The following is a 25,895-nucleotide window of genomic DNA, read 5'->3' on the forward strand; positions in this document are numbered from 1 at the left end:
GCCCAACCGTTTCTGGCGCACCCCAAAATCGCGAAATTATTCAGTGACTTTAATTTGTTTTCAATCGAAGACAACAGGCTAAAATTGACCAGCTTCGATAGCTACGATTCGCCTACTGCTTTCTTTTTTCGAAGGTCGGTTATGATCACGTATCAAATTAAACTCCATGTATGGTTTAATGTTCATTAAGGCGCAAGAACGACCTTGTTCCACTAAAATTCGGTCGCATTTCGTTCGAATGACTACGCCTGCTGCGACGAAACTTCTCCTTTCGGATGTACAGATTCTTGCACCTAAGATCTGGAGGCTTATTAAAACCCAATAAAACAACTCTGTGAACTTACCAGCCGCAATAATCGCACAGAAAACGAAAACGCTCAACAGAAAACCCTTCATTTCAATGCTCTTTCACAGCTGAATTCAATGCTTACGAACCAACCCCAACAACTTGTCTTTGGCTCTTGTGAAAGGGCGTTGATATAGTGGATGTCAGCCAATAGAATTTTACTTCTAAATATAATAAGCCAATCAGAAGACGACAGCGTTGTCGCAAAGAGACTTTATAATTATAAATAACCGTGATTCAAAATGCCACCAAAGCCGTCAGAAACCACATTAGATAATTGCAAACCTATTTGTCCTCACGGAGTTAACTTACAAGCAACCATAAGTGATTTGAATTTCAGTTATGGAAAAGATTCCCATTTTTGCAGACGTTGGTGATATTTTCGCAAGTGGTAGTGAGTGTTTTTTTCGATATGCGGTCTTCTATCAAAAAATCTTCATGATGACATTCAAGCTTAAAAATAAAACTTAAGGTAAAAGTTTTTAAATTTTTTTTTAATTTTTTTTTTTTTTTCTCTTTTTTTTTTTGAAAAAATATATAAAATTTTTTTTTATTTTTTTTTCTTTTTTATTTTTTTTTTTTTTTTTCCTTTTTTACGGGAAAATGACATTCAAGCTGTTCAGAATTGTGGTTAAACCCTTATAAATAATCAATTATAAAATGTAATTTTATACCCTTTGGATAGTGAATCGACTGAGTTTTCCTCAAAAAAAAAAAAACCTGATCCTTTGTATGATAAAAGGCCGTTATGCCAAAGTAAAAACAACGCAGTTCTTTTGGTTCTTGTTTTATAATTATTTTCGTTAGGGCGAAAAATAATTTGACCGAAAGCCGCTCGCGCGCGACCGAAATCCGACACGTTTATTTGCCTTTTTAATTAAGCGATCGGTGCAAATCAAGGACAGTGTGCACTGCGATAATTTTAACATGGCAAGAAAGATATGTTTCTACTTTAGGGTCTGTTATTTTTAGTTAGGCTATTTTTGTTCCATTAAGCCTGGTTTTCACAAGCCTGTTTCAGGCTCTCGGTGGTTGTTGGAGAGCGAATAACGCGCGCGGATGAGAGCCTGGAACAGGCAAGGTTTTCACTAGCGACGCAAGCACAAGCGCGAACACATGTACAGACGCAAACTATTAGCAGGGTGTAACCAGGTATATTTTTTCTCGCTGTCCCACTTTTTTTATTTTTCCTTTCCCTTGTTTTTTCTTTTTTTTTTCCTTTTCCCGTCCTTTGGATATTAGCTCTTTCTTTTCACAGTGAAAACGGCCTCGACGCAAGCATAAGAACGCAAGCATAAGCACAAGGACCAAAAATTTTCCTTTTCTAATTGTGCTTGCGTTTGTGCTTGTGCTCGCGTTATGCCGTGTGAAAACGAAGCACCATGTAAACACCAGGAAATTTACGACATCTAGCCGTGTTTGCCTTATTAATTTAAAACCGTTCCAGATTCTCCCGTGTCTGAACATTTGAGCCTTGTAACTAGTAAACATCGTGTTCTTATGCTCATTTGTGCCGATGCTTATGTCGACGTTTGTTTTCACTCCGCACAAACTACTTATTCTTGCGCTTGTGCTTGCGTCGCTAGTGAAAACCAGGCTTTTTGTTACTCACCACTTACAGGACAACCGAAAATTGGTCATTTTGTGGGCCTTTTTTACTCAGCTGACAGATGAATCAAAAGATGATAATAACATCATTGCAGACTTAACCTTCCCCTTCAAGAACATGCAACCAAATATTGTCTATAAAACCTTTCTTGTATACGGCACAAACCCAGCAAGAACTGACCCAAGTCCCCCCCCCCCCCCCAGGGATACGTTGGTGGAATAATTTTTCCCAGTTTTGGGTAATCACCAAATTAATCACCTACCTATCACTGTTTGTTAATTATTGTTTAGCTCTTTGCCAGTACCTTGCTTTGTATTTTTAAGTTTTAAAATTTTTCGCTTTTCAGGCTTTTTGTAACCGTCAGATGCGTGATGTAGCGTGCGAAAGGTCAAGTAACTTCTAGATTCTTTTTTCAGACCATGGGTAGTCCATGTGTTATGTTTGTTGGCGCTGTTTGTATTTTATTACTTTTAGCTGGGTGTTTTTCCTCTCCTGTGTGGTCCTCGAGCCGATTTATTTTGCAATACAGTTGACTCCCGATAACTCGAACCTCCAAGGGAATTTAAAATTGTTGGTTTTTCGGGGGTTGGGTATTTGGGGGGGGGAAAAAAAAAATTAGAAAAAAAAAAAAAAAAAGGTTTTTTTTTTTTTTTTTTAGTAGAGTAAAAAACAATTTTTATTTTAAAAAATTTTTTTTAATTAAATAAAAAAAAAAAAAAAAATAAAAAAAAAAAAAAAAAAAAAAAAATTTTTTTTTTTTTGTTTTTTTTTTTTCTTTTTTTCCCCCCCCCCCCCCCGGCGCGTTTTTTTTTTGAAGAGAAAAAAAAAAAAAAGCAAAAGTGTTTTTAAATGTTCTGGCCTAGGTTGTTCAAAGCATGGATAACACTATCCAAAGGATAAATCCTCGTGTATCCAGTGGATAGCGTAGTTTGTTACCAGTGGACGGTGTTATCCACCCTTTGAAAACTGAAACCGAGCTCTCTAGATTGTATGGGACATTTTTCCTATCCCTAGCATTGTTTCCTATCTTCTTCCCAATCCCAGTTGCCAAAAAATCTTAGCCCCAGTGCCTTGAATCCCATTTTTACAGTGCAAAGAGAGGTAACTGAATACCAGGCTCCCTGGACGACCTCTCCACCCGGGGTATCCAATCGATGAAAATGGATGATCGGAAAACCAATCGATCAATCGATAAAATTAGTTAATTGGCATCGGTCAATCGATGATCAATCGATAATCACACAAAAACCGTTCATCGACTGCTATCGATTGGCACAACAAACTCGAACAGACGTCACGCACGCTACCTGTCCGATCATCCGCCATTTTTAGGAAGTCCTGGTGACAAAATTGGTAAAAAATTTCGACCCAGTCTTCTCAACGCAAAGAACAAACACCGCTGCACGTGTTCTCGAATTACCCACTTGCCCGTCATTGCCTTTCCGTTTTATTATATTATGGCTACGCAAGAAGTCCGGGAAGAGGCTCTACTGAATATAAGATGCGTCGTCAAAGGCTATCATCTTTGCCGTTTTGAGGTAAATGTCGGTGAAGTGTTGCTAACAAGAAGAGGGGAGAACGCAGAAACGCGTTTAAAGTAGTTGACCATCGTGGACAGCTCGGCCACCTACAATCCGAGCTTGTGGATCCTCTTTGGCCACTTGTCCATGCAAACATTTCTGTGTAAGTGAAACTTTTTTTTATTAAAACTGTAACAAACAATCCTGTTAACGTTGAAAGCATTAAAATGAAATGTGTTTGCAATTACTGCGTACAACGATGTGCCGATTCCGTCAGCTTTAAGATTTTTAAACTTGACGAAATCTGCAACCAATCGATACGTATGGATAATCAAATACCATTTGATTACATTTTAATATTATAGGTGACAAATTATACGTTTGCAATTGTAGGTTTTTTGCATCGCGAGCTCAGAGCTTTGAAAAGTTGAAAACATAGATTTTGCTCGAGTTCGCAAGTTTTTTAGTCTTTGAAGAAAACCTTTTAGAGATTTCTTTTTGCTGTTGTCAAAAAGTTTCAAAGATGAATCAACTGTCAATTTTTTGTCACATAAATCATGATTTATGACTATAGTTGAATGTCTTGAATGAACTGAAAACGGTGCCCGTGTAAAACGCTCAAAAATTCGCTCGATGCCATTTATGTAATTGGCTATAGTCTTGAAGTCGTTTTGACGTTTGTAAATGTAAAATATCATCAAAAGTTTTATTACATGGCCAAGGCTAGCTGGCTAAGATGAAATTCAAGCAAAAATGTACAGAGTTCAAGCTTTAAGGGTTTAAAACATCTTTATTCCGGACGCCATCTCTCCGCTAACTACGTTGCCATGGCGATTTTATATTTCACATGTGAAATTAAAAATTAACGTTAAAATTTCGCGCCAAAATTAAGGAGTAATTTGTCACCTATGATATTACAATCGATATCAATTTATCTATCAATTGTTATTGAAAATCGATACCAATCAATAACTACACGAAACTTCACCATCGATTGGTCATCGATTATCAATAGTAATCGATTAATTGATATTGATTGGTATCGATTGTCATCGATTTGATACCCCGGTCCCCGGGCCCCGGGCCCTCCAGCCTTCTTTTCATTCTATTCCTCGTCCCAGTATCCTCTCGGGTGCCTCTCGGGAGGATTGCGGCTGTGTCAGTCAGCGGCCTTTCAAGGGACCATGCGCAGTGACCATGACAACTTTCAATAATTTACTACGGGTGGGCCGATACAGGCACGAACGAATCGATACGATTGCCTCTCGAATCATATCGAATCGAAATGACGTCATCGTCCTGACGTCATGAATGTCACGTGATTGAAGAATCAAAAGACAGTCCTGGCGGAGATGTAGCCAGAAGAGATGGTCTGAACGACAAGGGAATCAAAATGAAAGAGCAACAAATGTGAGCAAATGCAACCAGGTGCTGACCAGGAGACCGCAGGCAGGTACGGTGAGAGAAACGACGAAAGTGCGACGAAAGATCGAACTCAAATGCAAAATATCGAGGTATCGAATATTTGGTATCGAGTATCGGCCCATCCTTATAATTTACTCACAGAAGGCTGGAGGAAAACATAACCGAATTTCTACAGCTAGCTAGATATGTCTGAATGGAAGATATCAGCGACGAGGAAGTGAAAGTATTGGCTTCTAATTGGGTGAAAAGAATCCAAAACTCGATTCTGACCCCAACTGATGATGTCAGAAATTATGGTGTCGTCAGAACTTGTTTCGGATCAAACGATGATCGAATGCACACGAACCACGAATTTTGCGAAGCAAATGGGAAGATCGATGACTTTAATTTACATCAACCAAGTACAGCACTAATTCCAGAATCCACCAATTCTCTGAACTTTAAACAGTTGCCTGCCAATGGAGGAGGCGGTAGAGATGTTGTGGAGCAATGTGTCACGCCGTTCGAACGCGAGTCCAAACAATCGAACAGCGCGCACTCGTCCAAATCGAATGGCGAACGAGACGAAATTTTAACAAGAGAAGCAAGCTCTAACAGCACTCCAAGAGTAGATGTTGCCTCGTTACGGCAGAAGCGTTTGGCTTTTTTCGATAGCAAGCTGAGATCACAAGGAGAAGAAGATTTATTACGCGATAAAAATCGCAATATTTTGACGAACATCGCCGCGAGGCACTCGCCTCCAAGCGAAGCACGTAGCTCTTCGCAGTTTGATTCGTTCCCATTAAGCAGGAACGGATTGGCGACACAGGAGCCATCAGACGAAATGTATCACTTGCAATCCTCAGAAACACCTCTCTCGTCTCCATTTAACAGTGGTAGTCCCCGTAACAACAGCATGAGGCATTACTACAAGTCTCCTCGGTCATCTGAACTCGATGAAGAAGACATCAAACTTGAGCTGTGGGGTCTAAAAGAAGCAGTGCAGTCTGGAGAAGTCGATTTAAATGATTATCTTAAGAAACCAGCGTGGAAAAATCGTAGCTTTTCAAACTCTGAAGCTTCACACCAACTTGGACAGAATTGTGATCTGCAATCTTCTGAGAAACTTCCAAGAAATCCATTTGATCCTTTACACGAGAAAACTAAACCAATCATAATACCTGACAGTGGAGGCTATCATCATTCTTATTTTAACTCTGTTGGTAAACAAGGCAAAAAAATGTGGAAAGAAATTGATGATGTTGACGATGGGTGTTTTTCAAAGGAATTCCACAGAACTTCTTGTACACCTGTGGTTCAAGCAGGAGGAGCTTCAAATTCCTTTAATGGCCCTGAACCCCAGATAAATGGTCCACTTTATTCAGGCTTTGAAACATCTGATTCTGAGAGCAGTTTGTTGAGTTTTGGTTCCAAGTGCGATGATGTTCATTACCGGAAAGTTGTCAAAAAACAGGATTCTCCTGTTATTGACAAAAGAGGAAGTCAGAGAACCAGTGGTCATGCTACCAGCAAAAAGCAAGAAAATAAAATCAAACCAAAGAGAAGCAAAGATCAAATTCTTATGGAACTTACTGAGTTTATAGAAGGCTCTGGAACTCCAAAAGACACGAAGCATTCTAAGCAGAACAACAGCAGTAATGACCAACATTTAAAAAGCTCTGGTGATATTGCAAAAATTATCAATGCAGACAGCTTATTGTCTACAGTCCCACAAGGTCACTTGCAAAATGGTTTTGTAGAAAGAGCAGATGTAGTGAATTTAAATGAAGATCTATTTTGCAAAACCAGTATTTGTGATAAGGATGTTGCCTCATCATCTGTTGACTGCAATCAGACAAATGACAATATGGTACCTGCAGAGGATCAAGTGTCAAGAGTCATGGGAAAAATTTGCCCAAAGTGCAGCGAAGTCAATAGCAGGGCTGCAAATTGGTGTATTGAGTGTGGGACAGCACTTATTTGCGTCAAGGCATCTTGCTTGACAACTCACCAGCAAAAGAACTTTGAGAAACAGTGCCTTGAGACACAGGCCTTAATCAAGGAGACATTAAAGACACCCATGAATTTATCACAGCTTATGTCATATGATAAAGCTGCCAAAGAAGAAAGGTCACTGAGTGATGACATTTCAAATCTTTCTTTACAAGTCTCACACAGTACTAGTAATTTGGAGGAGACAAAGTACTCGTCAAGTCCCCGTGGCTACAAACGGCGTTGGATGCGCTCCAGTATTGCATGGAGTACCTATCATTCCAGCGAACTGTCAAAAAGTCCTTCTTTTGTCAGAGAGCAAGGTAAAATGAAAGAAAAGAAAAGAGCAACTTCGTTCTCAGACCTGATGACTTGTTCCTCAAATGAGAAAGGCAGTAAACACAAGAGAAATAGTCGAAACAAATCTGCAAGACAAAGAACGGTCAGCTGTAGCTCCTTTGCAGACCCAGATGATGAAGTAGTAAATTCTTGTGAAAGATTAGCAAACTCAAAAGACTACAGAAGCCTTCAGACTACTTCACTGAAAGGCATGCAGAAAGAAAAGCCAAATGGGATGTGTGTTCAGAGGTCAAGACCTTTCGTTGAGAATCGGAATGAAAGAACAAGTGAAGGACCATACAGTGCTTATCCAGGAGATGGCATGATTGTTATGGAAAGTCAGTCATGTCCTGCCCTGCTTAAGGTATTTTGAATAAATTGATTATTGTGTATTGATAGGGAATTAAAAGGAGGTATTTTAAACTTCTGTAATGCAATATTTTTTTAAACAGAGATTTTTTTTCCTTTTTAGAGCTCTAGTGGATCATCTTTGGATGGGGGGACAAGGTCTTCCATGTCACAAGTTGCAAGGACAATTGTACCACCTTTGAACCTTCAAGGTAAATATTATAACATTATACACTTAACCACTGCTCCTGATGGAAATAGTTAATTTTGTTTTCCTCGAACCTCAATGTTTCCTGAGGCTTTTCATCACAAAACATTGACATTTGTATGGAAGCTAAACTAACGGGTTTCCTGAGGGATCAGTCATTGTTTTGTTATATAGCATGACAAAGACCTAGAAAAATGGCGGCTGTCGGTCAACATTTATGGGCAACATTGCAATGTTACCCTCTGATTGCCCACTCAGTGACTTTTGGTAGGAAACAGTTTTTATAGTTAGATGTCATGATTTGAATTAGTCATTAAGAGCGCTCGCTGTTGGGGAAAATTTCCAGCTTTTCTCACAAAATAAACTACACTTTGTGAGCAGGAAGTTTGAGAATCATGACTTAAAAATTCATACAGTGTACTTATGAACTTCACAAAGTACTTTATAGACACATGTTAGTATGTAGCCCTCCTGGTTTTGATTTTGATTTGTTTTTAAAACACTGAGAGGAGAAGAACAAAAAATCCTTCATTGGTTGTGATTTTCAATATTTCATTTCTTATAATTATTTTTGTCTTTTTCATTTATCAGATGTAGGCAGTTATGACAGGATTCTGACTCTGGTAAGTGACTGGTATTACTAGTGATTTTGTATTCAGTAAACTGTAGTAGTGGTGCAATTATTATGTATATTCTCCACTCCTCTCTCGTGAAATTATCTGGGGTCAAGAGGAGACTTTTGGAGATGAGAAACTAGGAAGGCGTTGCCATTAAAGATGAGTTTGTTGTCCATCGTACTGGTTGTCTTCATAAGGCAAATTGATGAAGACTAGCAGTATTCTAGTTAAAACGTGGGATCAACAACTCAAAGCCTTTCGATCTTGAGACAAACAAATAAATGTTCATCTTTCCTAAGAAGGTGTTACTTTTAAATGTGTCACCCCCCAACCCCCCTCTCCCCCCCCCCTCGTGACCCTTACTTGAGATTTGTTTTCACAAATTGATATTGATAGAGATTATTGTTTATATTGTATCAAGGGTAACTCTCCCAACTTAAAACTTGTTGGCCCTGATCCCAAGTTGATTTCAGGGCTCGAAAACAAAAAGGCATCTGGCCATCTGGCACATTCTCACATGCCCAATGGGCAAGGACCCAGGAAATTTGAGAGCTACTTGTTTTTTTTTTCCATCCCTGGGATTGGAATGTTAAGCTGTTTGTTTATAGCGCAGATTGAACCACAAGGCACCTTACCAAGTGGTATGAGAACATGTGTACAGAGCATGAAGTACATGTTCATTGTATTAAGCATTACTTCTCATGGATGTGTACCCCACTCTATGCAGGGCTCAAAATAATTTCCGTAGAGTCTCCAGACACGGTGACCGGAAAAATTCATTTTAGCTCGGTCATACCTTGTTTTTGCTCGGACAAAATTGCAACATATAATTTTCCAATAATTATTTAATACTGTATATGTTAAAGTATAAGAACCCCCACCTTTTGTTTTCGGACTCTGTTTTTTTCTCATTGCGACTCTATTTTTTGCAAAGAAAGTTTGTAGTCCCCAAAGGAAAACAATTTTGTTGTAAATGCGACCGTATCGGTCGCAATTTTGAGCCCTGAATAAATAGTGCAGAGAAGTCAAAGATTGTTTTAATCAAACTTCATTTTAATTGTACTTTTATATCCTGGGTTTTGGAACTAAATTAATCGTTTGTTTCTGTGCAGGAGGAAACGGACAACTCTGGAAAAGTATTTTAAATTTCAGACCGTAATAGCAAAATGTAAACAACTGTTTAATTCGATCAGTTCTAGCTCATTTTTTTGGTTGGAAGTTCGGTTATACAGCGAGGTGTATGCACTAACAGAAAGTAGACAGTTTATTTCAATATCATTATATTATCGACTTGTGACTAGACAACATAACCAGCAAGGCGAACGTTTGACCGGTCAAGTCCCCAATCAGTCCAGACATTGTATGTTGAGTATGCTATTTGTACTCTCCAAAGTATAAATTTCAGAAATATGTTTCAATTATTTACTTGTTTTCTGTGTGTTGGGTTAAATGAATTTGGGTGTAACAAAAGGTTGTTTTTCTGTGCAGATTCGCTCTCAGCGAGACAGTGATCCAGTGCCATACCTTTACCTTCCTGATGAGATACTGCTGCTGATCTTTTCCTTTTTACCACACAAAGACTTGGTGTCTTGTTCACGGGTCTGCTGGCAGTTTTATCGAATCTCTATGGATGAATCTTTGTGTAAGGGTTTGAATTACACGCATTTGTATATTTTTTTATTGGCCAAATTTTAGCTTGTACATTGTGCCGCATTACTAGTTTAAACTACAGTGTATGTTTGTGGTAAATGATTGCATACTTTTTGAGGTTGTACTTCAGTCAAGTTGGTATTCATTGTTCTTGCCTCCTGCCCCCCCCCCCCCCCTCCTCCTCCTTCTCCCACACACCTCTTTAAGGTAGACACTGTCTAGGGCTGAGACTCCTCCTGGAAAGTGAACACCTTGATATAAGGTGAAGACCTCTCTGAAGCAGTTATGCTGCTCCCAAATTAAGCTTTTAGAAGTACATGTTGTTGGCAATCCTTCAATATGAAAGAGGTTTTTACAAAAGGTCCATAGAAAATGCACATTTAGTACTGTTGAGGCTCATTATTTCATTTGTAAAGATAGTTAACAATTATCCTGCGAAATCGCGCGGAATATCGCCTGATACTTAGCCGACGAGGCCGTAGGCCGAGTTGGCTAAAATCAGACAATATTCCGCAAGATTGAGAAGGATAATTGTTTTATTATTCAACAAATTGTCAACGAAACACATTCTACACATAGAAAAACAGTAATTGTGCTGCGCTTTACAAGATTTCGGACGAATCTTCGCAACCTACGAATATCGCAGGATATCTGTTATGTACGGATGACAGATATCGTTAACATTTTGACCATATATGGGCAGCGCGCGCATCTGTTGAATAATAATAGGGAATAACTGTCATCAACCTAGTAAATGGCCCAGCTCATAACGAGTCTCTCGTAGCTCAGTTGGTTACAGCACCCAACCGGTATCTGGGAGGCCATGGGTTCGATTCCTGTCAGGGACTCAGAATTTTTCGTTGTCCCATGCTTGTGTCATTGTTAAAAAATTCATCGTTATAACTTTCAACAAATTCTTTACTTCACAGGGAAAGTCATTGTGTTGGGACAGAACGCCAATATAACTGATGAATGGTTGCATGCAATTGGCACCCGGCGACCAATGAGTTTGACCATTTCTAAATGTCGCGGTGACAAAATTACAGCCAAAGGACTTCGAGAATTGTTCCGGAATTGTAGTGATTCCTTGGAGGTACTTTTATACCTGTGTACATGTAAACTACACATAACTTTTTTAAATGCTACGATCTTCATTGATTTACTCATTCTTAATTTATAGTGCTTTTCAATAACACACAACATCTGAAGTTTAAACCCCAACGAACGATTCGTTATTTGGTGCCATCAATCATAATGATGTTGACAGCTAACGAAACCTTGAAAAACAAAAGCAACTAAAATGAATCCAAATCTACGAATCACAACTGACAGATGTGACCTTCAATGTGAGCTTCTGTTTCCTGATAGCTTTACACAGTTGATTGACAGTAGTGAAAAATGTAAACCTTGATTGACCGGAGTGCACATGTCATTGAAAGGCTCAGCAACCTTAACATCACTGTCATTGTAATCATCATCGCCATCTTTGTTTAACATTACAGGATCACATTCATTTAACAGGTAAAAAGTCTGCTTTGAGCCTAGTGGCCCATACAGGCCGGAGCTTATCCCGGTTTCCGTAGCATTAAGCGACTAGGAGTATTGCAACTCCCCCCTGGATGGGATGCTAGTCCATCGCAGGGTTACCCCCCAGCAGTAAGTTCGCCGGTACCCATTTATACACCTGGTTGGAGACAGGCACTCTGAGAGTAAAGTGTCTTGCCCAAGAACACAACACAGGGCCCTGGCCAGGCCTCGGACCCGGGCCGTTCGACTCGGAGGCGAGCGCGCTAACCATTAGGCCACCGCGTCTCAGAAACTGGTGGTCAGGTTGCTTAATATTGATTTTACATTTGGCAATTGCATAACAGAATGTCTTGAAATTTACACGTGTATAGTTTGGTGATTTGCTTATTTTCAACTCCAGGAGCTGAATTTCAGTCGTTGCCGTGGAGGCGAGTTGATTGGCGAGTCTGTTCTTTTACATGTGGCAGCACGATGTCATTGGTTGAAGTCTGTTGATGCGAGCTGGACTAATGTCAGTGATAATGGGGTCCAAGCTCTTGTTGACAATGTCAAAAGGTATGTACATGTAGTAGCTGAACACCCGTGACCATGCTCTTGTAACTTAGAATCATTGCAGTGTCACCTTAAAGAAGATTTCCAGTCCGTATTGCCCAATCATTGCCTGCAATGTTTGTGTGAGTCTCACACGAAGGAATGTTTACAAGCAAAAATAAAAATTCTGGGGCAAACTTACCTTTTTCTTTATTATTAACGCCAGATATCCATGCAAAACAATAATAACTTGTAAAAAGAATCTTGGTGCTATTTCAAACCGACGTTTCAGCTCGTCGAGCATTCTTGAAGGAAACGATCCGTAATGGTGGACTAAAAAATTATTGTACGCTATTACCCAAGTGTAATGTTTCAACAAATGAAAATCAAAAATGAAAACAAACCTCGAGTCTGGGCAGTGTGGACTGGAAATCAGCTTTTCTGCAAAGGACCATATGAACAGTCCCTGGAAATTCCTTACAATCCTTTTGATGCACATGTTCAGTGTAGTTGAAATCTCTAAGGTTGTTGTCTCTTGCCATTTAATCATTCAACTTTTTTGTTAATTTGCACGATATTATTGCTCGCTGTGAATCCTATTAAAGCACTGAACAGTCTGGAATCAACAATTACATGGTGCTACAATGTTATGTTAAAGTGTCACACAACCATAGCATTCTATGGGCATTTTATTGCATTCAACTAGCAGCTTTTTGTTGTTTGTAAAAAGTGAATGTGTCAAATTATGTTGCAGGTTGGAGTGTCTTTGTTTGAATGGCTGTTCTGCTGTCAGTGACCAGTCCATCAAATGTGTGGCAAGCAAACATGGCAAAACGTAAGTCCTCTCCCCTCCAAAGGTATCTTCCCTTTTAAAGGGACAGCGATATACACTGAAAAATTTGAATTTAGCCCCTAAGGGAGACCAATCTGGGTGTGGCTCAAGCATTTTTTGACCCCTAAAAGATACATGTACCAATTTTTCATGCCTGATTGATCAGTCTAGACTGCCAACACAGTATCAGCGTATGACAGCATTTTTTATTTTTTTTTTTCACATGCAACCCTAAACAAAACCTTGACTCTAAAACTTTTGGTGTGCTGTTCTGAACACCCTACATGTAGATGAGACCAAAATCTGTAATTTGCATCCCTAAGTAAGACGGCAAGCATACCCGTCCCTTCAATGTGGGTGCCTCCCTTTTGTCGCTATGGAAACCAGAAAAAAGTACATGTTCTGATCTGTTTATTCAGTTGGCTCTGAAATGGCTCAACATACTTTTCCCGCAGTGTTTAGCTCCTCCCACCGATGAGAATCGAGCTTGACTTTTATCTGCTCATTTCATGAAGTGCATTTACATGTGATAAAACCTATTCTTCTTTTGCAGCTTGAGAATCTTTGAAGTGTTTGGTTGTTTTAACATCACTCCAGCGGGGATGAAAATTCTTGGTCAGACTTGCAAACAGTTGCAAACTTTAAACATTGGACAATGTTATAAGGTACGTACGCCTACTTGTATGTAAACTTAACAATTATTTCCTGAACGCGCGTTGGACATGAGATGGAAGATAATTGTTTTATTTAAAACGCTCAAAGAATTGCAATATTTTAACTCCCCAGCTGTTCTTATTAATGTTTATTGGCTACCACATTTGTGGTTAATGGTATATGAGCTCATGTACCATTGCCTGTTAACCAATCAAAACTCAGGAATTGCAATATACCATTGCTACTGTAGTTTTTAACAAACCCAGATATACACTTATGGTTTAACATAATTCGAGTGAATATTTTGCAAGATGCGTGTATTCTTCCTCACCCTTTCAGTGGCTCGGAAATTTAAACAAAAGTAAGCGATATTGTCATTCAAATAGTCAACGGGGGGCAGCCTAAAGCAACTGGACTAATTGCCTTCACTTTGTATGAGCGATGGACAACTTGGCCGCGCCTCTCTTGGAAAGGTCGGGCTGGAAGTCTGTTGGAAGTCTGGTACATTCATTAAAACTTAATTGACATCGTAGACTTGTTTTGTTATATTATTAACAAAATGTTTTTTTTCTTTCTGTTTAGATCACTGACACGGCTATCGGCTGTTTGGTATCTAATCTTCCAGAACTGGAGAACCTTGATCTCCGAGGCTGTAAGCAGGTACAAAAACTCAACTTATTATGAAAGCCTGTGTTGGTACCCTGGGTGCCAGAGGGTTTTGTCTTTCTTTTTTTATGGCGAAGCTACTTCGCCGCTCACAGATAGCGGCCTTGGAATGTCAGAATTTACTATTTTCTCTGAGAGAGAGTTCAACTGTTTAATGGTCTGTGGGAAAAACGACAAACAATAAACAGTGATCGACTTCATTCATCTCATCACCTGTCTGGCTGAAATTGTATTGATATTGTTAGGAGAAGCTAGATTTTGAACAGATTCCTTTGTTTGTAGGTTCGTGATTCAGCTGTGAAGAAGATTGTTCGTCACTGTCCACTTATCACAACTCTTGCACTAGCTAACTGTCCTCTTATCACTGACGTGTCTTTAGCAGAGATTGCTACCAATCTTCCGAGAATAAGGTACATGTAAGACGCTTTACATCCAGGAACAGTTTAGCATGGAGTAATTTTCGTATTTTTGTAATTACGCCAGGCATAACTAATCGATGATCAATGACATCAATTGGTAATCAATGAGTAATCGATGGGTAATCAGTTGATTAGTCATTGATTATTGGCGATGATCAATGAGTAATCGATGAGTAATCGAAGCCCAAAAATTTTGTGGCCTATCGATTACTCATCGATGACATCGATTACTCATTGATGTAATTGATTACCTATTGATGTTATTGATTACTCATCGATGACCCATCGATTACTCATCAACTATCATACTGCAAACAAAAGACACATTCCTTGCTTTCTTGTACCATTTTTTGTGATTTTTTTTTCTCTATGTTAGTCATATTTTGCTTTATAACTGGCATTCTTGTTGACGAAATTACGCCCTCGCAAAAAGGTCAAATAACCTTCCGGCATATCAAGACGTGAAGGGCTAAGCACAAATACAGATGATATTTCAATATTTCACTTTACCCAACTCTTTATTTAATAACAAAACAATTGAACAGGAAAACCAACCAGTCTGGAAATGAAACTAACAAGTACGAAGACAAGAATCGACTACGTGGTTATAGATTTTGGTCGGTGGATGTTTGTCAGCAAAGTAAAACTGCTTCGGCTTAGGGAGACAGCCATCATAAGCACTTACATTACGCACCGGAACAGCTGCAAGCACTTTTACTTTCTGTACTTTTTTCACGTGTTACCATGATATTGTTAGATTGTTATAGCGTGTTATACTTTTACCACGAAACTATATCGATGAGTAATCAATGCAATGAATGACTAATCGATGCAATCGATGACTGATCGATGCAATCGATGACTAATCGATGACCAAAAATTTTGTGGCCTATCGATTAGTCATCGATTACTCATTGATCATCGGCAATAATCAATGACTAATCAACTGATTACCCATCGATTACTCATTGATTATTCATTGATTTCATTGATGTCATTGATGTCATTGATTAGTTATGCCTGGAATTACGCTACGTGGAACACAAAGAAAACAACAAACAAATTGAAGGAAGCAATATGGTTAGCCTGTGTTTGCGCGCTTGTTTTCGTTCTGCCCCACTTGGGGCCCGCTTGCACAAAACGTGCTGTAATCAAGGGTGCCCCAGAAACATGGCCCAAGTCAGGGTCCGCCGAAATGTTTAATTGAGTGTGTGTAATAAAAAATAAGAGCAATCATGGGATGTGTTTTAAGAGGTTATTGTGATAAATTGTTGCACACATTTCGAGTATTTTATCCTTAGCCGAGTTTTGTCTAAAAACAAGAAGCCCTGACCTTACAGTAACGGCAGCAAAAACAAAACAAAACAAAAAAAAAACCAAAACATTTAGGCATCCTACATGTAAACAACTCTAAAAATCTGTACTTGGGTTTATATCATAACCCATTAGGATCCGCCACCAATATGAAACAAGCGTTCGCCCTCAGCCAGTTGATTGCTATCCGTGGCATCAGATAAAACTAGTTATTTGCCTTACAGTTTACTATACATGTTATTTGTGGTGTTGCCCGACAGGTCTCTGGATATTTGTGGCTGTTCTAAAGTGACTGATAATGGTATCTGTGCACTGTCCAGAAACTGTCATAGACTGGAGTTGTTGGACTTGACTTCTACTGGAGTAGGCCACAAGAGGTGAACTATTTTATATATTTTGTTTAAATCTGAATTAGTTTTAAGGACTAACATGAACAAGAATCTAAACAAAATTCAAGTTTTGACTTGATCCAGGCAAGGTTGTAAAAACGTCAGTCTCACCAGCCTATTTTTATTATTAAAAAAGATAAAATCTGTGTTACAGCAAGGCGCCTAAAAGTGTGACCACGTTTAATTTATTCACATTCTTTCGTGCAGATTTAATCCAATCAAAAGCCGTGGATAGCTTGCAGTTGACTTCTGATTGGATTAAATCTGCACGAAAGAATGTGAATAAATTAAAAGTGGTCACACTTTTGGGGGCCTTGCTGTAATTCGCCTTTACCCATTTATACATCTGGGTGGAGAGAGCCACTATGAGATTTAAGTGTCTTGCCCACGAACACAACACAATGATCCCACCCAGGGCCTGAACACGGACCGCTCGATCCGGAGTGCAACGTGCTAACTATTAAGCCACTGCGTCTCCCAACAAGACTATTTGACACCTTAAAATAATAAATTGACTGTTAAATATAGTTACACAAGGCAAGCTTGTTACATTTTATGCCCCCTGTTTTTAGAAATCCACTTTGATATGACGAACTGCTCTACCAGCAGGCAAGTTCCCGTTCGGGATTACCCGCTCGGGATTACATCCCACCTCATGCGCAGGTTTTAAAACTAATGCACTAACTTGTGTGGTTTTTCCTTTTTTAGCGTCTTGTCGCTCGCTAATTACTGTAGTCAGAGTTTGTGTAATTTGAAGCTGAGTTTCTGCACGGACATTTATTATAACACTGTGGTTCACCTCGCTAAACAGTGTAAAAGGTAATTATATATGACAAGACATTCCTTATCAGTTTTCTTTGTCTGTTTTCCCTCGGCAGTTTCATTGTATACTTCTCAGTTTCTCGTTATACAATCCGTTCTCTACTCACTCTGCTATGGGTTTGCGAAGGCCGCCTCGCTCCTTAATCCGCAGGGGTACTCCCCGAAAATTTGGAGTCACACATAAGCGTCTAGAATATTTGTCTTGCAATATCGCGCGGATTATCGCTTAGCTGACGAGGCTAAGAACGAATTGGCTAAAATCAGACAATATTTTAATTCCGCAAGACAACAAATGGTCAACGAAACGCATTATATAGCTAGCAAAACTGTGCCTTTGTAGTGCTTTGCAAGAACTCGGACGCAGGATATCTGTAATGTACGGATGACGGATAACAATTACAGTTGAATCTCGGGAAATCAAAGAAGGTTGAGATATCGGGAGTTTGAGTTATCGAGGGTAAAATTAGAAAGAAAATGATCTGGAGGGAAATCTAAAAAGGTTCGAGTTAGCAGGAGTTCGAGTTACTGAGGGTTCGAGTTATCGGAATTCAACTGTACCTTCTGACCATATATGGGCATCGTGCGAATTTGTTAAGTAATAAAGGCCCGCCAGCCTCCCCTCTTCCCCCGGCTTCATTCCTGCCACCTCTTAATATTAACAGATGAGTTTACAATTGTAAATTGTATACTTTCTTTCTCTCCTCAGATTAACCACACTTCACTTGTATGGCTGCAAGCGAATACGTAACGCATCTAATCTCAAATTACTCAACCCTGCTCTTACTATTGAGTGCTGAGATTGTCATTTATTGACATTTTTCATTTTTTCATCGGGGTGGTGAGGGGAGGCCAGTTATGTTTAAGCGTGACCATGTCACGCAATTGTGGGCGATTCTTGAAAAAATTGCGTTCAGGAATTAAATACAATGTTATTTTTGTTTCGCTTAGTAAACCATCTCCTGTTTACAAATCTAGAAGCGAAAAGAGCCACAAATCATGCTTGATTGGAGGATAATTTTTGTCTTTCATTGGGGGTTCCAAGTGAGCTTCATTCAAGCTTGAAAATTCGCAATTTCTTGATTTTGCGGGAAAAACAAAGATTCAAAAGAAAAAAGGAAAACACACACGAAAGCAGGATTGCTAATCATCAATGTCTTCTGCAACATCAAGTACTGTCCGAAATATCGGCTACAGGACGAGCAAAGGGGATTTGTGAGAATTGTAGGTCCGCGTTGATATACAAATTAACAGAAATCAAGTCGTGATTAAGCAGTTGGTTTCAAAGATAACGAACATTAATTTTGTTGCTTTGTTACTTCAAAGCGTTGTTTATAAGTTTTGTATATAAGAGGTGTCTCCTAGAATATTGTGGCGTAGCAATTGATTTTCTATTACAATTTGAAGTAATTAAGTCTAGATTATTATTTAACTAGGTAATGTTATGATGTCTCAGAATGGTAGGAAATTCTTCTAGCTTAGTGGGTAGGTTTGAAATCTCAACATTAATTTATACTTCTTCAAATCAGTCGACCTAAAGGGGTTAATTTATAGCTTACTTTTTGTTTGTAAATTTTGTATGCCTTGGAGCTCTCATCGTTTTTTCTCTCTCAGGAAAATTTTTTCATCTTGGAAGAGAAAGGGAAGGGGGGGGGGAGAGACTAGCAACAATTTTCTCACAACTCACGGGTTTTTTCTCAAAAATCAAGCGGGGAAAAGGGGGAATATGGTTGTACAGAATAGAAATTATTTAAAATAATTTAATGACACTTAGAGTATGCCAAGGTAGTTCTCTTTAGCATGTATACAGGTCTTGTTTAATTTAAGTCCTCTCTCTACTGGAACTGTGTCAGTTATTACATTCATATCGCCGATATAAATGAATGGATATTATATCCAAAGAATGTCGTGTTTATTGATGTAAACCATTGTAGCAATACGAAATATTTTAAAAGTCAATTATTGTCATTCATTTCACTCTGGGCTCAAAGGATTTCGCAGTTCTTTCGTCAATGCTTGGATTCATTTCTGTGAGGAAGAAAAAAAACGCGTGTCATGTGATGTATACATTGGTCTGTCTATGAAGTAATTTGCTAGATATTCAAACAATATAAATATCACACTAATGAGGCAATAATTGAAATAAAGAAACGTTTTATTTTGTATATTAGTGGTCATTCCTTCGGACATTCAGGTGCACCCGAAAATCCCCTTACTCACAGCAACAACAAACTGTAGCGCAAGAGACATAAACTTAGCTGTCATTCGCAGGCTAAAAATTTAAAAGGTTTGAAGTATTAAGAAATTAAAAACAATTCTTTGATTTTCAATTTTCTCCTCATCTTTTGCTTGACATTGTATCAACATTACAAGGAGAATTCAAACCTTCATCATTCAACTTACCAATCACGTTCCTCCGTCTCCTCCAACCGACTGCTCCGCCATTATTAGCCGCGCCATTCTCCTTTTCTTCCTTTCTGTCCTCCCTGTATTCTCTTCCCTCCTCCAGAGTTTCCTCCATAGCTGCAGATGTTCTGTGCTGTGTCATGATACAAAAGCTGACAAGCGAGATGATGGCACATGTTAACCCGAGTCGCATCTGAAAGAAAGGGACACCGTAAAACGATTACATGACGTAACAAAACCCAATCACTCGGCTCGTCATCAAACATTTGTCAATGGTTGAAGATTTTGAAAAAGGTAGTTTGGTCGTGGCGACACGAGGTAAATGTATCAATGACAAAATAGGTAAATACTACGCTCAAGTCCAAAAAACTTTTCCCGACGTTTTGACAATGCTGCCTTCTTCAGTCTGAGACAAAACTATTTCACCGACACGAGGTAAACCGAGTAGGAAAATCGGTGCAGACGGAAGTGCTCGGTTTACTTCGTGTCGACCCGACTAACCGCCCGTGGGTCTCCGGAAATGGTTTAAAACACGTGCTCTGAATAGTTTTTTTTTAGCCGATCAAGGAAAACAAACTGTGTGTAGCCAGACAAAGGAGAAAAAGATCATTCATTTTAACAAAAGCAATAACGACCCAGAAACTCGTTTGTCAGAGAATACTTGCAAAGTAACTTAAAACTGAAATCCATATTTTAACCGGCGCTTTTCAAGTTCTAAAATGCGTACTACAAATGTACTTCTAATCAGTAAGGAAAAACCCAAAATGAACGAATACATATTGCCATACTACAAAATTTTTACCAAGTCTTAGTTGTCGAAACGGAGAACCTAGGTTAAGTATGTTTCCTTCGTTGATATTAAGCAAAACATAGCAGAAAGTATTTTCTCGATAGAAAAAAATAAAAAACCAGGTAGCCAGTTGTGCTTTTATAATTTTTCTGCAATAAAATAAGCTGAAATGTGTTTGAATATTTTGTATACATTGCAATTAGATTACGGTCGTCTAAAACTTCTGTGATCTATAATTTCTTTAAGAGTATGAATATTCTTCAGATAAAAGAACAGTGTTAAAAAAGAGTTTAGATTACCTCTCATACAAAACGATTTCCACTTGTCCTCTCAAAGATACTCTACAGTAAAGAACGCTAGCTAATCTCGCTGAATTAAAAACGAAGCACGCTTTCTTTTGTTCGTGCTCGTTTAAATGGTCTTTACGTTTCTATCTTTTGGACCGGTAAAGATCAATCAAGGAATGTCTGAGGCTTCCGACAGACGCAAGCGACCAAGGTGCTTGATTGGCTATTTGGGAACGGTAATTTATGATTCAATACGTCCGTAGCGAATGTGATTAAAGGTAATCAGCTAGTTTGCACTCGTTAGCGAGATTGCGATCGTTCATTAAAGTAGATTTATTCGTCATGTCTTTGTTCGATGAGTCCGGCCGGGTGGGCTTTCGTTTACTCTCTTTCGATAAAAACTTTTATTACTAATAAATACTGTTTCAGTATTGATCAAAATAGAGAAATTGGTAGAAACTGATGTAAGATTTGTAAATAGAGTCATCTCGAAAACTGTACAGAGACTCTATAGCTGGGGGATAGAGAGAAAATGGAAAAGAAAAACCTTCTCTTAGAAAGCTTAAAGATCAACCTTACTTTGAAAACTTTTGGCCCTTTATCACGTTTTTCTTGACTGCTAAATGTAGGAGTATTATTTACACATACGGCGAAAAAAGTGATTAAATATTATGAGCAATGACAGGCAGTAGTCGTGCTCGCTTACCACTGAAAACACACTTAGTGCGTTTAGCTGTTCCCTAGGAAAGAAATTACACTAACAAATCTCGGGAGAGATAATTTTCGCACACTAAAAGACATAAAAATGCTTATTTTTTTTATTCACAGTACTTCATAAATTTTTATTCGTAGTCGTCATAGCTACGGGTGATTTTGTTGCTTGTTAAGTTAATGAAGGGTTCGTGCAGATCCGATCGTATCGGCCGACAATACGCTCTGTTTTACCATTTTATTTACATTTAATCTTCCGTGCGATTCCCGGCTGTCACCTCTCTGAATATAACTTTTTTTTCAGTTAGCGAATTTATAATAAAGAGGGATCAAGATAAGTATTTTAGAATCGTGTACGTGGACTTATTAATACGCATCGTGTACGTGGACTTATTGATAAGTAATTTATACGCGATACGTCTATCAATAAAAATTGAAGCATTATCCGAGATCCTTGATTTTTCATAAAAGTTCAAAATTAGCGCTTTCGTTACGTAGGCTTATTTAAATTAAAATATTCCTTAATATGAATTGAGTTGAACACCAAGTACTACGCGATTCACTAGATAAATTCTTCTTAACTACCGAGGCTTCGGGCCATCAATTTCATATTGCATTGAGCATTATTCGAGCATTTTAGTGGCATTTTCCCGGAAAATTGATTTTTTCCGAGAAAATAAAAAAGAAATTACTTTTTTTTTTAGAGAAAATGAAGACTAAAACTCAAAATTCAACTACAGATAGTTTTCTGGAGATAGTCAACTACTTTCTGTACTTAGCCTCGTAGATGATTTCGAGGATTATAATTTTTTGGCTGTATTTATGAACTTTTATACGTTGTTGTTGTTACTTGCAACACTTGTACGTTTTTGTAAGTGTTAACAGTTAACACCATGTAAAAACTTTGAATTTAATTTAAAAAAACCGTTTGTATAATGAGCATTATCCGAGCATTTTAGTGACTTTTTGGGCGAGACCGATTATTTTAGTGGGAAAAATGGAGCATTAAGGTGGAGCATTTTAGTGGGGAAACAAATAAAGCATAATGTACAAAAGCCTAAACACAGAGACAATGAGCTGACGTCACAGCATACGGTGTGTTCGTGCTATGTTTTCATTGGATAGTAAGATCGGAAAGTGTCCGAGTATTCTTCCAAGGATTTGCCAAAACCGACACCTGGATTTCCGAGCTGTGCCTCGAGTTTTATATGATGCGAAAATAATAGTCAACGTTTTCGACAATAATACCGTAAATATCGTCACAAGCAGAGCTTGTTTTGTTCAATTTTAAAACGTTAGATTTTAATTTACCACAACTTCATAGAAACCAAGAGATCCTAAGTCAATTTGCTAGAATATACAAGATCGGGTTACGGAGAAATTTCAGGAATCGAACGCAAATACGGAAATTTGTCTAGGATGTGAAAGCAATAGTGAAACGGTTTTTGTATAATTATAATGCTCTTTAGCTTCCGAAATAACCGATTCTCAAGAACCAAATACTTACAAGAAACTGAACGTTTTAGAAAAATACCTTTTTCTTTGTGCTCAATATCCAGCGAGATTTCAGACTTTCCTTGGAGTCGAATCAAGACAATTCATGGACGCCAGTAATGAAAAACAGTTTGTATTGCGGCATCAAAGATTGTTTAGTTAAACTGCTTGTAGACCTACGGCTGAATACACAGTACGGGTGTGGTAGTTATGAGAAAGTCATGAACGTTGTTTGCTTGGCGCAGATGTGTTCACGAAAACCACCCATGCAGTTAAGTTGATGTGATTTGTGTCAATACGTTTGCTAGAAATGATTACAGTAGCTAGTCGGACATAAGCAGCGCCAACCGCCAACCTCGTCCCCAGGGTCTTCTCCGCAACGTTTTTTAAAATGGCGGACGAGGTTCGCTCAAGCGCATAACAGAACGAACTCACTCGCGACATAAACAAAATTATAAGCACAAGAAGAACGAACAATTTTGTTTTCTTATACTTAACTTTGTTGCGTATGCCACAGCGATTGCTAGTGATGATAACATAAGAAGAATAAGTGTGATTGTTCTTCTTCTGCGCTTTGTATGCTCCAGTATGCTTGTGCTTGCTCCCGGGTGCTTGCGCTAATAATTCTCAGTGAAAACCAACTTTTCAATGCGAACTCAACACAATAGAGTTAGACGCATGAAAACCGTGACGTTTGAATCCTCTTGAGAAGAATGATGGCAACTTCTAAACGTCACTCTTTTATGCACACGGTACTGTAAAAGTTATTTTTTTCAGCTGGTTTCCCTCGGTCCTTTCACACACGAGAAAGTATCTAAACAAAAGGTTTAATAGGTGTAATGACACTGCACTCCACACGCGTTATACATCACGGGTTTTTTCTTAGGCGTCGTGGCCTTCGCAAGATAACGAAAGAAAGAATATAATAGAATTTTTCTGCGTGAATTGAAGATGAAGTCCAAAATGTAGATCTCTGATAAAAGTGGATTTGGGTTTCTCCGTTGGTTGCCGTTAAATCTACGAAAATGTGCGTTCATATAATGCGCGACAGACAAAGAAACAACAATCTGTCCTTTTTTATCGTTTCGTCAGTTCTTCTTGTTGTTTTTTTTGCCACTTTTAGCTGGCGTCAACAAGGTTTAACTGGAAATAACAAAACGGAAAAAACAAAAACGTGAGAAATTGTCCCTCGCTTTTCTCGCTTCACCTTCTACTCCTTTTATTCCAATACGAGAGCCATGTAGCATTGATTTGTCAGTTTTGAAAGGAAAATATGTATTTTAATCAACAGAAGAAATATAATTGGAGAATTTACAAGTTGAGATACATTCCCAGCCATTTCTAAGCCATCATCTGATGAGTAAACTTCAAAATTCATCAGCAGAGTATGACTCCCTGCCCCCTCCTGACAAAGCGTACGCTGATGTGTTTACTTCCCCCCTCGCCCTTCTCCTCGCAGGGTCATGCTGCCATCACAGTAGTCAAAACAACTCTAATTCTTTATCATTACAAGCTTCAAACTACTGTAAATATTTATTCTTCTGGTAAAATAAACGGTTGTTGTTGATGTTGTTGTTGTTGTACTAAACAAGAATATTAGGAAAACGCCAAAACTTGTTCCGTGCACCGTACTTTGTAGCTTCTTGGTAATATGTTATTAGTTGTACGTGTGGTGACTGGGTCATGAAGTCATAAAGTGGCATGCATATGCCACCGCATTTTTTATACACCTAAGTAGGAAAGTAACAACAGTTAAAGTAATTTTCCCTGGGGAATGCCCCTAAAATGTCACAATTTAAGGAGGCCGAATGCAGTTTAGGGGTGGCTAGCCCGCCAAATCCTTCCCTGACTAGCCTAAACTGGAGGTGTGACCATTATCGTTGATTGCGTGACATGTGACAAAACAGTTTTAAATTTATTAGGTGGCTTTCGTTGTTGCATCCTCGTTGTTGTTGAGTCCACACTCTTGTAGGTCTAAAGACACCGTTTTAGTTTTCTGATAAAAATAAGAATTTTAGTAAACCGCGACAGCGATGGCATCAAAAGAGAACAGTCAGGGGCGGATCCAGAATTTCTCAAAGGGGGGTGGCTGTTTACCAATATTTTTGTTTAATATTGTACAAGCCCCAGTTTGTATTTTATGGCAGCGGGGGGGGGGGGGGGGGGTTCGGGCTTTTAGGCAGTTTTTTGAAAGTAGAGTGCAAATCATTTTGGGTCTGCGACCCATATTTAGTGAAGCCAAAGGCTCCTTCCCCCTAGGGGGGGTCTGGGGGTATGCCCCCTTCAGAAAATTTTAAAAAGTTGAAGCCTCTTAGACGTGATTTCCGCGATTCTGAGCAGCTTTATACAGCTGTCAATCAAGTTATTAAAACACTGTGTTTTTCCTTGATAATTTGGCAAAAATTCTTTCTTCAACTTACTTTGAGTTATATTTCGGAGAAAACGTCTACTTCTTATGAAATGAACAGTGATTGAAATTTAAAGTTGACAAGCCAGGAACTTACAGGAAAGAACAGCATGATATGCGTTTTTTGCTCACCCACATGCGTGAAAATTTGTAGCCCTTGGCAAAGTGGCCTGGGAACAACTTTGGCGACTTTGCTTGCTTTTGAAATCGCTTTGATGCGAAAAAACGGTACGAAAACTCGCTAAAAAAGATGTAAATGGAGAAGAAAATCATTCCAGCAAGGCTAAAACAACTCTTGAAAGTTAAAAGGAATCTAATTTTTTAAAATTATACACACATGTTTTGTTACATTAAGCCAGAAGTTCATAAAACAGGCCTTTTGAAAATCTCCTATTTTGGAAAAATGGCCTTTCTTAACTTTGAACGGCCGCCTGACTATGAAAGGTGGATGGACATTGTCCTTATTTTCTATTTTAATATGTTTATTTTTATTTTTCTGGTGGATCAAGGGGGGTGGCTAGCCAGCCAATCCACCCCCCCTGGATCCGCCCCTGACAGTGTTATTTCCTCTTGGTCTAGTTTATGCTGCCTCGTCCCCAGGCGCCGATTGGCCGGA

General features: G+C 38.8%; 2 protein-coding genes across 3 annotated transcripts; one reads left to right on the forward strand and one right to left on the reverse strand.

Annotated features, from left to right (window-relative positions):
- Positions 1 to 5,035: 5,035 nt before the first annotated feature.
- LOC144650682 (uncharacterized) lies at positions 5,036 to 19,347 on the forward strand. The gene is made up of 13 exons (XM_078510410.1): positions 5,036 to 7,574; positions 7,683 to 7,770; positions 8,358 to 8,389; positions 9,872 to 10,025; positions 10,963 to 11,126; positions 11,961 to 12,115; positions 12,846 to 12,926; positions 13,477 to 13,588; positions 14,160 to 14,237; positions 14,526 to 14,653; positions 16,237 to 16,353; positions 17,074 to 17,184; positions 17,894 to 19,347. Exons 1-13 carry the CDS (start codon positions 5,094 to 5,096, stop codon positions 17,982 to 17,984), a joined length of 3,792 nt encoding a protein of 1,263 aa, XP_078366536.1. The 5' UTR covers positions 5,036 to 5,093; the 3' UTR covers positions 17,985 to 19,347.
- LOC144650710 (uncharacterized) lies at positions 19,075 to 23,058 on the reverse strand. 2 transcript variants are annotated; one of them, XM_078510447.1, is made up of 3 exons: positions 22,913 to 23,058; positions 19,588 to 19,783; positions 19,075 to 19,212 (listed from the first exon to the last, which is right to left on the reverse strand). In XM_078510447.1, the coding sequence occupies exons 2-3, from the start codon at positions 19,781 to 19,783 to the stop codon at positions 19,154 to 19,156; spliced, it is 255 nt and encodes an 84-aa protein (XP_078366573.1). In that variant the 5' UTR covers positions 22,913 to 23,058; the 3' UTR covers positions 19,075 to 19,153. The 2 variants fall into 2 exon arrangements, with proteins under 2 accessions (XP_078366573.1, XP_078366572.1); XM_078510446.1 differs by lacking the exon at positions 22,913 to 23,058 and adding an exon at positions 20,680 to 20,805.
- Between the last annotated feature and the right edge of the window lie 2,837 nt (positions 23,059 to 25,895).

Source organism: Oculina patagonica, chromosome 4 (assembly GCF_052425735.1).
Source record: "Oculina patagonica isolate OP01 chromosome 4, crgOcupat, whole genome shotgun sequence".
Classification (NCBI taxonomy): domain Eukaryota; kingdom Metazoa; phylum Cnidaria; class Anthozoa; order Scleractinia; family Oculinidae; genus Oculina; species Oculina patagonica.